Source organism: Athene noctua, chromosome 19 (genome assembly GCF_965140245.1).
Source record: "Athene noctua chromosome 19, bAthNoc1.hap1.1, whole genome shotgun sequence".
NCBI lineage: Eukaryota > Metazoa > Chordata > Aves > Strigiformes > Strigidae > Athene > Athene noctua.
In genome coordinates this window covers 2,642,767-2,655,328 of record NC_134055.1, presented here as the reverse complement: position 1 = coordinate 2,655,328, position 12,562 = coordinate 2,642,767, and the positions used below count along the sequence as shown (strand labels likewise).

The 12,562-nt window shown below is 46.0% G+C and overlaps 2 protein-coding genes across 3 annotated transcripts; both read left to right on the top strand.

The window, feature by feature from the left end:
* The first annotated feature begins 7,282 nt into the window (after positions 1-7,282).
* Positions 7,283-9,122, top strand: LOC141968387 (lysophosphatidic acid receptor 1-B-like). Its single transcript, XM_074923013.1, has one exon. The coding sequence runs from the start codon at positions 8,113-8,115 to the stop codon at positions 9,079-9,081; it is 969 nt and encodes a 322-aa protein (XP_074779114.1). The 5' UTR covers positions 7,283-8,112; the 3' UTR covers positions 9,082-9,122.
* Positions 9,123-11,060: 1,938 nt separating this feature from the next.
* Positions 11,061-12,472, top strand: ZNHIT3 (zinc finger HIT-type containing 3). 2 transcript variants are annotated; one of them, XM_074922581.1, is made up of 5 exons: positions 11,061-11,196; positions 11,366-11,397; positions 11,484-11,555; positions 11,640-11,720; positions 12,003-12,472. In XM_074922581.1, exons 1-5 carry the CDS (start codon positions 11,117-11,119, stop codon positions 12,191-12,193), a joined length of 456 nt encoding a protein of 151 aa, XP_074778682.1. In that variant the 5' UTR covers positions 11,061-11,116; the 3' UTR covers positions 12,194-12,472. The 2 variants fall into 2 exon arrangements, with proteins under 2 accessions (XP_074778682.1, XP_074778683.1); XM_074922582.1 differs by lacking the exon at positions 11,640-11,720.
* Positions 12,473-12,562: the final 90 nt, after the last annotated feature.

The following is a 12,562-nucleotide window of genomic DNA, read 5'->3' as shown; positions in this document are numbered from 1 at the left end:
AGTAGTCCTGGACAGACCTGAAAGCCATAGCCAGGAAGGTGAACTCCTCCCCTTTGTAATTTCTCCAGATTTACCCTACTCCTGATTTGCCTAAATTTATTTATTTCTCCCAAATGAAAGGCAAAAGGAATAAGCTTTCCAGCACTAAGCAAGTAGCCTGTAGTGAATAACTGATACTTTGCAACCTCTGCAGCTTTAGTAACCTATTACTAACTGCTACATTTTTATTTACTGGTAGCTTTTTTCTCCCTGCCAGCCCACATGACACTCAGTTAATGTAAGGGTTAAGGTTAGTGGGTTTTTTTCAAAAAAACCCCCAGTGAAACAAACTAAAACCCAACTCCCCGCACCCCACCCCCCCGCCCCGTACCCCACAACCCCCCAAGCAGTTACCCAGGACTGGAGGAGATTTTTGAGGCTGGAAAATGGGACTTGTGTGTGCAGCAGCAGGAAATGTTTATTAGATGACATACCAACACCTTACTTATATATGGTTTTGCACTTAACTGAGAGCATACCGTTTGTTTATTTGTTTGGTGGGGGTGTCCTTTTTTTAAAAAAAAAACAAAAACAAAACCACCAAAACCTTTTTCTTAACTTTCCTGCTTCTGGAAGTATAGTATAATATGTACAGATATTTTTTTTATTGTTTTCTGTCCCTGTTACTTTCCTATCTGAATGCTTTAATCCCATGTGTCTGATTCAGTGGCAATTCTGGCTTTATATCCAAGAAACAAAGCTGTCTACAAGAAGTGGCACCACTACTAGTCTTTGCTCTATAGTCTCGTAGACACATTTTCATCTTTTCATTTGGGGTTGGATTTTGATATAACTAAGGAAAACGGGGAGTGCAACTTCTTCTCCCCTTCCCCAAATGCCTCTCTGTCCATGGGGATGCAACCCACGTGCTGGGTTGGGTGCAAGACGAAGAGCAGGGTGCTTGACCCGGTGCTCCTCCATGAAGGGGTGGGCAGTCAAGTGACGTTATGCTGGCTGCACCGAGCAAGCCCAGGCATCCAGCACAGGCTGAGTTTTAAAAAGGAACCAAAAAAATGCTTCTCGCCTTTCCCAAAAGCTGCAGGCTCCCAGGTGAAGAGTACAGCCATTCTGCTGTCAGTAGTAGGGTTGCGCAGGATCAGGACCTGTAATAATGACGGGAAATTTGACAGCTGACTTATGAGCAGGTCTTTTATTCATAAAAAAGGATGCCTATAAATAACATTCCAACAATGAAGATTTGCTGGGTAGTGTTTTTCCATCCTGGATTAGGTAGATTAAAGCATGAACAGACGATGATTTGCCTAGCACATGGTGCTAAGATAAATAGTTACTGCAGTGACAAGAACAATAAGGGATTTGTTGCATTTTTTAACTTCCTAGCTTGGCAGTCTCGGTGGAGCTATCTAAGCAAGGTGCATGCTGAGCACGTAGAGAGGAACGGGGGCGTGAACGTGGCAGTGTCAGGTGCTGTCAGCCTTCAAGGGCATTGACAAGACATTTTACTCTTGGGTTTTTCTCTCTTTCTTTTTGGGGGATGATCATCAGTGGGGAACCCGAACCAAAGCTCTTTGATTAATTTTTTTCACTCTATTTGCGGTTAGTCCTCTGAAAGTGAAGAGCCTGCTAGAAACCCTCTGTTTAGAACTGAAAAATCTGAGGGTTAGAAATTTTTATCTGGAAATTCAGGATTCTAGCTTTTAGGTTTTCTTTTTTCTTTTTTTTTTTTTTTTTTTTTTAATTTGTAAATCTTCCAGCCTATCATTATTAAAATGGTAATAAATTGCACTGCAGTCATGTTAACTAAGTCTTTATTTGTGCTAGAAAGTGAAGGCATGCTCAGGGAAAGACATTCCCTGTCCTTATAAAGTCTGTAATCTAAATAAGCAGGGTAGACAACATGTGATCTTTTTTTTTTCTAAAGAAACTTACCTGACAGGTGCTTGGTTATCAGTTCTTGATGGCATCTCTGCACTTAGGGATATTTTTGGAAGGAACTGCACTGTGGGTGGGTTTTATAAAAAGGCCTTTGGACATTGAACCTAAATACATATGAGGATCTTGGTCAGAGGAGATAAGAGACGAAGTTATGCAGGGAGTCTATTGTAGATCACTGAACTCAAGGATAGCTATTTCTGGCGTAATGATTGCAGTTGTACCTGTAGCTACAGGACAGTTAAGAACAGGAAGGAATATCAAAACCAGTGAAAACTGCATTTATTTTGTGGCCTTGAGAGCCACAGCAGCAAAGATTTTGGAGCTGTTGCCCCCAGCCTGGTTTCTGAAATGCGTGAGATGTGACATTAGCCTGCTGCTACCTCAAGGGCCTCACGGGTGGCTTGGAGGGACTGACGTGACGGCTACTGAAGCTTGCATGTGTCTGAGCCAAATGGTCCTACCGTGTGCTGACAGAGGAAGTCCGGAGTTGTTCCTAAACCTTCCAGCTGAGCGCCTGCAGTCCCCCGTGCCCCAGCAGTGTGGGAGGGAGGGCATGAGAGCAGGCTGGGTCTGATGCTGTGGCACAAATGCATGAGAGCCCCAGTCAAAGTCAAGGCGGTGGCTCAGCTCTTTGTGCTGGGAGGCCGAGTTGTCGCTCTTAGAAGGAAGATCTAAGGCTTGTGGGGGTGAGACTGACTTGAGCCCAAATCCTGTTCACAGATGAGCTGGGAGGAATTGTCCCTGCAGTGGGAGAGGGAAGCACTTCCGAGAGACTTAAAATGAATTTCATGATTAGTGACTGGGTGATTGGGAAACCTACCCTTCAGAGTGAGAACACAGTAAGTGCTCTTCATTTAGTTGTAATTTTCTTCATTAGAATTGCCTCCCTGCTGAACAGGAAATCTGGAATTTCGTAGCTGTTGGTGTATCAGAAACATTAAGTCTTCGCCTTTCACATGACAATGCGGGCTGGCTATGATTCTCCCTGAGTCTGCTCTATTGGGAACCTTGTTCTAACACAAGGTCATTTCCATGGAATAGTTAGAAACATTTGCAATGGCTCTTTATTTGGCCTTCTGCTCAGCTCTGGTGCACTATCTATTTTAGGCTGTACCTGAGGATTAGACCCTGTATTAGGTGATGTCATCATTAGGAAAGCTGAACTTCCCTCCTTTTCCTAGTATTCATGTAAAGCACTGCTCTTCATGTGGATGAACAGTCTTCATGTGGTGAGTGATGAAACACTAGCAGTGTGCAGCTCAATGTTTCCTAGAATTAGGATGTGCTCTGAAGGACGTGTGCCTCTCAGCGGTGTATTTAGCTGTGGGTGTTTACAGCCTGTCTAGGGGCTTTCCCTGGTTTTGAAGCACACATGCTTCTGACCATTGCTTTCCATGACAACAGTTCCTCCCTGTGCCTCTGTAGTGGTTTAGCTCAGAAGGAAGATGCCCTGTATGTGGACCGATTCATGTCTAAAGGGGTAAGATGTATTCTGGCTTCTTCACGTATAAATTATCGATGGAAGGCTTCGTGTACCATACAACCTTGGTTTCAGGTATTTGACAGAGTTTGTCTCCCTTTAGACAGCATAATCTGTACCTCAAAGGTGAAAATAACAGTTCTGGCGTCTCAGAGAAATGTTCAGGCTCCTCACAGAGAGGGAGAGGACCTGGTTTGTGAGAGTGTTCTTGTCGAGCTGTCCTTGCCGTTATTTTGTGGCTTGTAGCTAGCATAATGCTAAACAGCAGTCAGAGGCATTCGAGCCTGATGATTGCTTTCGCTTTATGTTCCTGGTGAGGGCCATGAAAGCATAGCTGGGATGTCAGATAACTCAAAACCTGTGAGGCAAAATTTCCTCAAAGAGAGTGGGTGGAGGAGGAGCAGAGAGCTCTCTGTTTTGAAAACATCTCAAAAAAATCTTGGAAGGAGATCATACATCCCATTTGTGTCTTCCTCTCCAAAGAGGAAGACTTTAATCTGCATATATTAAAACATAAATTGGCTAAATATGCTCCCTATTTGTATTACTCCCTTTCCTGAATGTTCCTTATTTGCAGGCCTCATGATGTCCATTGAAAGACTGAGCAGACGGACATTCTTGTCGGAAGGCTTTGCTGAAGGTCACGGCAAGCAGGAATTATTCTTCCTCGGTACTTGCCAAGCTGCGGGTCACTTGCCATTTTCTGGGTCAGGTTGTGTGCTGCCTGCGGCTTGGTAAAACGTAGAGTTGGAGTGCAGGGGCAACGGAGGAGGAAGTTGAACGGCTGCATTTCACAACAAATGAGGTCTGGTCTTTCAAGAATGGAGTAGGAATTGGACATGGGTTCAGGGAGAGCGTGACAGGAAAGAAACCAGAACAGTAAAACCCCTCATCCTTTCAGTGCCTTGTTGTTCTCCTGTGTAGAGTGTATGTACATGACTCCGAAAGAAACACCAAATCATCTGTAGTTTAATTGTGCTATGGAATTCTTATTTTCATTACACGGATACAGATTTTTCTCTTGTAGTTTCAAGCACAACTCAAGCTTCTTGGTGTGTTATCAGCATAAAGGACATCATCGAGAACTGCTGTTGCATCACACTGTGGTAAAAGTGTCTGTTGTCCAAGGGTTACTGCACAGAACTAAGACTCTCAGCTCCTGAACTTAATTTCCTGTTTTGAAATCAACTTTGGCATGTCACAGCTGGGGCCTGTTGTTCTGAGAGCTGCTGAGCACTTGGGATTCCTCTTGAAGTCTGAGAGCTGCGGGTTATGGGCATTTCTGAAACTGCAGGCTCAATTGTGTGAAGTTACATTTTTCCACAACAGCCACTTGAAATGAATGGTCATTAAAAATTCAGCCTGAAGCTTCTCATGTCTCTCTCTGTTCAACATGTTCAGTGATTATTGTGTTTTTCCACAGCCATAATAATCAGATAATTATTGTTGAACTTGGAGATTCTATACAAAATAATGTAATTTTGTATGCATGACAAATATCAAAACAATAGCAATTTGGCCATTCAGATGAAGAAATATAAAAGCAATTAAAGAACTAAAAAGTGGTGTAGGAGGTGAAATCTAGATAAATATCAAAGGTTTGTCAAAGCAAGGTACAGGCAGTGTTTAAAGTGTTAGCCTGAGATATAGGAGATTAGGTTCAGTTCCCTCCGTACTAGACTTCTGCGTGATCTTAAGCAAATATAAGTGATTGTTCTTTCCCCGTTTGTAAAATGTAGATAACACTCTTTCCTCCCAGGCATGTTGTGGGTGTAAGCACAAGAAGATTGCAAAGTTCCCAGAATATGGGAAGATAAGAATACCCTTGAATCGAGATTCTTACACGTAGAGATCTGGCTGTGTAGTAGCCCTGTCTCACACGGTGCTTTCATCTCAAACTGCTTTACATCTGGCTTTGAGAGCTCAAATTTTGTTACAGAGGGTTGGAATATACAAATCTGGTTTTCTCTGTATATTGAAGCCCACTAGAAAAAACAGTTTCCACAATAATATTGTCTCCTTTAATCCCGCAATATTATGCTAATTTTTATGCAGTTATATGAGGGAAATAAGATTCCAAAGCTTTTGTGAAGAGCTATTTAGACTACTTGATATTATTTTTAATTCCATTCTGATCTCATATTGTTTGGTGTTTCATGCTCGAACACTAAATTTTCAAATTAGAGAAATTTCAAGTAGCGTTTTCAGGAATATCTAGGGCCCTTTGGACGCCACGTTCACGGATATACTCTTCCTAGTAACTGGGATATTTTTAAAGATGTTTTACTTTGTGGACAGCCTGCTGCCCATCACAGCCCTCAGCCCCTCCCTCGGTTCCCAGAGCCATGGAAACCACAATCAGAAGAGGCCGGGGGTGCATGTGGCTTGGTCGGGTGTCCTCTGCCAGTCCTGACCGATGTCCAGCTGGGCTGGATGTTGCCTGCTGACGTACTTGCTCTTATTAAAAGGACTCGCTGACTTGTGGTGCTGGCACTGACAAGGTGACGGAAATAGTAGAGCCCTTGTTCAGCAGCAACCTCACACCAAAGGTGTGGTTGACAGCTCTGCGTGAGGTGGATTATGGGATGCACAAAGGATGGTTTCTCTGTGACACTTTGAGAAGAATATTTTATAAGATATTAATGCATCATCAGACTCGATGAATCAATTCTCAGCCCTTATTTCAATATAATCATTCCTTGCCTTGCCTTGTGGCCATCTGAAATATCTATTACTTTCATACACTTCAATAGAAAAAAAGAAACTATAGGATTTTCCCTTCTAAGCTCAACATTTTAGCACAATTTTCCTCTGTTGTATATTCTGGCGGAGATTCCATTCGCAGATTTACAGTTCTAGAGCTGGAATTGCTGCTGTAATGATCAGATGTCAGCACTGAATGTGAACAGCCCATAAAATTAGCCAAGCTGCTTTGAAATATCATGGTCTAAACCCTTTACTAATGCAAATTAATCCTTTATAAGGATAACAGTAAAAAATAAATCAGAATAACTTTATAGGTAATATGGCTTTACCTGGATAATTTTGCTAAAGGAAAGCTGCTCAGTTGCAGATAGATGCCAGGTAGCAGCCAGAGCACATCAGAGATTTCTCCTTGTACGTGAGCATTTTGAATAAAACGTGGGGTGACCCAGAGCCGACCTACACTCAGCATCAGCAAACAAAAGCAGCTGCTTCTGCATAGAAAGAATATCCATGGTGCTGTTCATGCTGATGCGCCGATGTACTGCTCGCCGATTAAACCCCCCCTGTTCCCCGCTGGACGCTGTGTTTGTTCCAGCAGTGCCCTCTGCTGTCCGGTAGCATTGGCTGGATGGCCAAAGAGCTTTTTGCCCCACGTCTCAAGTATTTTAAATCTAGCTCTTAAAAAAAAAATCATCTACCTTTAAAAAGAGAAAGAAAAGTTATAATGATATTAAGTTGTTTTATTAATCTACAATTTACACAGTGATTTAAATAAGCAAACACAAAATATCCTGTAACAAAGGCATGAGTACAAGTGTCTTTCATTTCCTAGCTACGTTCTCATCCAAGAATTAAGGTGGAAAAAATGGCATTTTCAGAACAGCTTAGGCAATTTAAGTCTCCAGTACTACGAATCTTCTAAAGGGTTAAGCCATTGTCTTGCATTTCCTTGTCTGAAAATAAAGTGAATTCAACTCATCAAATGCATCTCCTTTTTTTTTCCTTCCCCCCCCCCCCCCCCCCCCCCCCATTTTTAAAGCATCAGTACCTCTGATTTACACAAGAGAAAGGCAGGCTGCACAATTTCAGGTGTGTCCTGACAATGTCTGAGTCCTCCAGTACTCAGTACGAAGATATTTCTGCGGGCCCAAGCACAAGAACATCTGTGGAGACAAAGACCCCCACCTCTTTGGGTCCCCTTTGAAGTGCTGCAGTTCATCATGTGGTTTTTGCTTACAAGTAAGTTTGGGGTTGGTTCTGTAGATATGAGCTAACTGTGCTTAGAAAACCAGACACTGTTGGTGGCATCAGTTTGTAATTGTAAACAAGACACAGTGAACAAGTAGATTCTGTTGTCTCTTGCTTAATCTTGAGGACTTTAGAAGTTTTGCGATGTCACTAGAGTTGATATGAAATTAGAATTTACATCCTCACTGAACCGGTGTCCAGGTTCGTGACACAACAGTGAGTTGTGTGTTATTGTCTTTGAGATCCATCAGTCACATACTCCCCCCTCCAAAACCCCAAAATTACTTACTTCTCTCAATCTTTTGACTCTCTAATCCTTTTATCCATCTAATTTATTTGTGAATTAAAGCTGAAGTCATTCCATTTTTGAATATCCTTACAGACTTTTAAACTACTGATGTGATCGTTCATCTTCACAAGAACTGGCCAGATTTTGCTCTTGATAAAAGTTGCTTTAAGCAGATCATCTGTATAGTAGTAAATACATTTTCCACTTTTACCTGTCCTAGCAACTTAAAGGTAATTGGCTAGGACCTGAGTTGGTAACCCAAATATTTAAAAACACGAGTGGTTAAACTTTAATCCAGTGTCATGATGATGATGTGGCAATAGATGCTGTCTGTCAGGGCTCATTCTTTGCCGGGAGAGCAAGGTGGTGGTAACGCCCACGTAGTGTGGTCTCTCACGGAATATGGGATGAGAAAAGCAGACCTCGTTACCAGTTGAAAGCAGGATTTTCCACCATGAATGGATACCCAAACTGCTCTGCTAACTACACGGAAATCTGGAGTCATTACTTAGTACTTGCACTGGGCATCCCTCAGCTGACCATTAACATAGCATCTGTGATCTTCAACTGCACGGTCATCTTCACCAGAATGGCAACAAAGGATCTGCACAAGCCTATCTCTATCCTCTTCTGCAACCTGGCATTTTCCGATCTCTTCACCAGCGTTTCTGGCTTTTGGATTTCAATGTTGTTCATCACCAATCCTGACATTACAATCTTTGGATCCAAGGATATGCTCGCACCTTATGCCTTATATACCGTGTCTATTTTATCCACCATCTATAACTTGGTAAGCATTGCAATTGAACGTTATCTGGCTGTGGCTGAAAGCATGAGGACAAGATTCAGGGTTGCTAGAAACCAGTCCATAGCTGCTGTTTTAATTAACTGGGTCCTTGCTTTCTTTTTGGGCTGCTTGCCATTGATGGGGTGGAACTGCTTGCATATGGAAAAAAATCTCTCTGTCCTCTACAGTCCATTTTGCGTCGACTACCTCATCTTCATCGCCATTCCCAATGTTGTGGTGGCTTTTATTGTACCCCTGTTCACTTACCTTAGAATCATTATCATCTTGAGGAAAAGAAAGCTGAGGATGAAAGCATGTGGACAAGCTACTGGCACCTACAAATCAGCTGAAATCCAGGTTGCCAGAACCAGTATTTTTATTTGGCTCCTGACGTTGATCTCCTACGCTCCTTTTTTCGCAGGAGTCATATTCGATGCCACTAACCATCAGTGCCACATCGATCTCTACCCAGGCGTCTACATCTTTCGAAACTGCACCGCGATGCTGATAACCATGAACTGTTTGGGAAACCCCATAATATATACCCTGAAAGCCAAAACTCTGGGGGCTAAGCTCAAGGCTCTGAAATGCCTCTCCACCAACCGTGTCCGAGCCTGCACGGTGGAGAACATCTAGCCGGGACCTCCCTTGGTGCAGGACTGCTGCTATCCCCGCCCCAGGCCGTGTAGTCAGAGATCGGCGATAGCGCCCGCAATCCCGCCCGCTCCCGCCGCTTCAGCACCCCGCGGGCGGACAGCTCCCGGGCGCGGAAACCAGCGCGGGGCGCGGAAACCAGCGCGGGCAGGCGCGGAGTTTGGTGTGGGGGGTGCGTGTACACACACAGACGCCTGGAGCTTTGTGGCTTCTCTCAGCAGCTTTCGTAGTCTCCGGTAGCGAGTGGACGGGGCGCGGCGTTGCAGTTTCTCTTGGTGCCGGGGCCTGGCTGCCGCGCGCGAGATAAAAATAACTCCATTAGCCGTGTTTGCTTTGCCTTTGGAAATAGGCTGCTGTTGTGCTCGCTTTGCTGCTGGGATTCACACCCCGGTCGTGTTATTCGCATGGTGTCGAAGGTAGTTAAATGGTTAGAAAATTGTCAGTAGTCCGTGGGGAAAATAGAATTTTACTTTCTCATTTACAGTCGGTCAAATTGTGTCTTTGAATGTTTGATGAATCTTTTAATGGGGCACCAGCACTGGTTTACTGTTGTAATTTTAACTGCAGTATGTAGCTGGATTATGTGGTTTTGTGAGACATTTGTGACTGCTCTTTTCATATTTCTGCTTACAAATAGAGGCTTACAAACTGAGTCCACAGCTTTGGAAATTTGCACTGTTCTAGGAGAAAACCTCACCTGAATTCTTTAGTATCAGAATTGCAGCCAAGTGGCCTATACTAAAACAAAAAAAATAAATGTCAAGGCCAAGTAATTTGTAAAAGGAAAAGGTCTTAACCCCTTCCTCTCCAAAAAAGCAACTGCCCACTGGATAGTTAATCTGTCATATCCTAGCAGAGACGAAAGCTTACTCTTAGTTGAACTGGAATATTGTCTAGACAATGCTTAAATTTCTTACCTCTTGCCCAGTTACCAACCTAGAAGCCTTGATCTAATGGATCCTGGTGACATGAGCTCGTCGTTCTGGTTTTAAAGCAGGCTCAAAGACTGCTCAACACTATGGCATCAATGCAACAATCCCTACTGCCACAGCGTTCTCACATTCATGAAACACACACACGCAGAGTCCAGCCGAAACCAGCCCTTCCAGTCCAGCTTGGAGCTTTCAGGGTTTTCTTTCCAATTTGTTTGCTTTGCTGTCATTGTTTCAGCATTTCAGAAGGCTCGAGTGAACGGAGAACACAATCCCATTGATCTGTTCCTGAGCGGGTATGAGAAAAAGAACACGTTTTGTGTAAGAAAGGGGTTCGCCCACTAATGTAAGAAACGGGCAAAAGTGCCATTACATTAACAAACCTGATACTTAGTGGTTTATGTTTATTGCTGTAAAACCCCTGTTCTGTGCTACTTTACATTGAAGAACTCTGTGAGAATTTCTTTTGTCCGAATTAAAATTCAGGCATTTAAAGGAATAGATGGCACTAAATGATACATAATTAAAATGAATTATTTAAAGGGTAACTCAGGCAAGATCAATCTGGCTCCATATTTTTTTTTCCTCTGAACACAACCCTTCGGTGTTTCCTGTTAACTCCAGCACCAAGCTGTGTTTGGCCAGAAACTGAGCATCTCCTCAAGTTAACAACAGGAGATTCAACCAAAACTTACCCCGGGGCAGGTGGTGAAGATCAGCCTGTGGGCGGGTTTATGATGTGATTGTGGGATACGATTTCCCTTCCTCTCGGTACTGACACCGGCAAGGTGGCATTTAACGTGGTGACTGTCATTTCAAAAGCGAGGTGTGACAGCTGGCGTCCAGCCAGACTCCCTCGAGAGAGGAGTGTGCGTGTGTGTCCGACCCTCTACAGAAAAACGACCCGGCCGGGCCCCGGGGCGGGCGGCGCTGCGCTCGGCCCCGCCCCGCGCTCGGCGCTCGATTGAGGCCCCTGCGTGGCGGCGCTCGGCGCTCGATTGCGGCCCCTGCGTGGCGGCGCTCGGCGCTCGATTGCGGCCCCTGCGTGGCGGCGCTCGGCGCTGCGCTGGCCGGGCCTGGCCGCCATGCGGGGCCCGCGGCCGTGCGGCGTTTGCGGGGCGGCCGGGGCGGCCAAGTACCGCTGCCCGCGCTGCGCCGCCGCTTAGTGAGGGCCGGGCCGGGCCGGGGGGCGGCGGGGGAGCGGGCCGGGGGGGCGGCGGCGGCGGCGGGGGGGTGGCGGGCGGCGCGGCCTTGCCCGCCCGCTGAGGGACTAGGGGAGCGGGGCCGCCTCCCGCCCTCTCGCGGCGCCTCTAAGCGCGGCTCTCGCCCCACAGCTGCTCCGTGCCGTGCTGCAGGACCCACCGCGGTGAGTGACCGCCGGGCCGCGGGGGGGGGAGAGGGGGGGCCGGGCGGGCCGCGCCGCGCCGCTGCTGACGCCGCGTCCCCCCGCAGAGCGATGCACGCCGGAGCCGAAGCGGGAGCGGGCGGCGGCGGGACGGGCGCCCCCCGGCGGGCAGCACGCAGGTAGGTGGGACGGGCGGGCTGTGAGGGCTCGGGGCTCCCCCCGCGGCCCGGCCCCCCCTGCAGCTCGGCCGTCCTCGCCCGCAGCCAGCCCCTGGTCGGTGGAGGACATCCTGACAGAAGAGGAGGAGCAGGACCGCGTCCCGCTGCAGAAGCTCAAGCGTTTGGGTAACCTCGGGGAGCCGGGAGTCAGCGGGGGGCGCGGGGGGGCGCGGGCCGCCAGCGGAGCACGCCAGACACGCGCAGACACGCGCAGTTCCCGCGAGTTCTTCACGGAGCGCTGCGGCTTAGCCCCGTTGTGCAGCTCCCCGCAAGGTCTTAAAGATTTAAATGTACCTGCCCTTTCACCACGTCTCTTTGACGTTTTATTTGCAAACTAAGGGTGGTCTCAGCCGCATTTGTGACTGTTTCGGATTAGTACTGCTGATCTTTTTTTTTTTTTTTTTAAAGGGGAATCAGAAGAACTGAGAGACTTGCTTCTGAATCCACATCTCAGGCAGCTACTGCTGACAGTCGATCAAGCAGAAGACAAAAGCTCTCTCATGAAAAAGTACATGCAGGAGCCATTATTCGTTGAGTTTGCAGACTGCTGTTTGAGAATTGTCGAGCCTCCCGAGAAGGAGAACATTCTTCCCGAGTGAGCTACTTTGGGAACATTTTTCTTTCCTTGAGATTTCTCCCCTCTGACAGAAGAGATTCAGCAGCACCATTCTGTCTGTTTCCTCAAGATTTGGTCACACTTTGTTCGGGATGTCAGTGCTCTTAATTTTCAATTTAGAGTTGATAAACAGTGCCATAGTGTTGGGCAGATTTCTAAATACTAGGAATTAAACCTGACGTTCTGTGGACTTGCTGTCGGTACAGAGACATTGCTTCCCAATGACAACATTAAATATATTTGCATTTATTTTAATCTACAAGCTGATCTGAATGTTTTTGTTAACTAAACCTTAGCTGGTCAGACACCTTTACAAGATATTTAATAGTTTATTTTCAAGTGGCATACACAG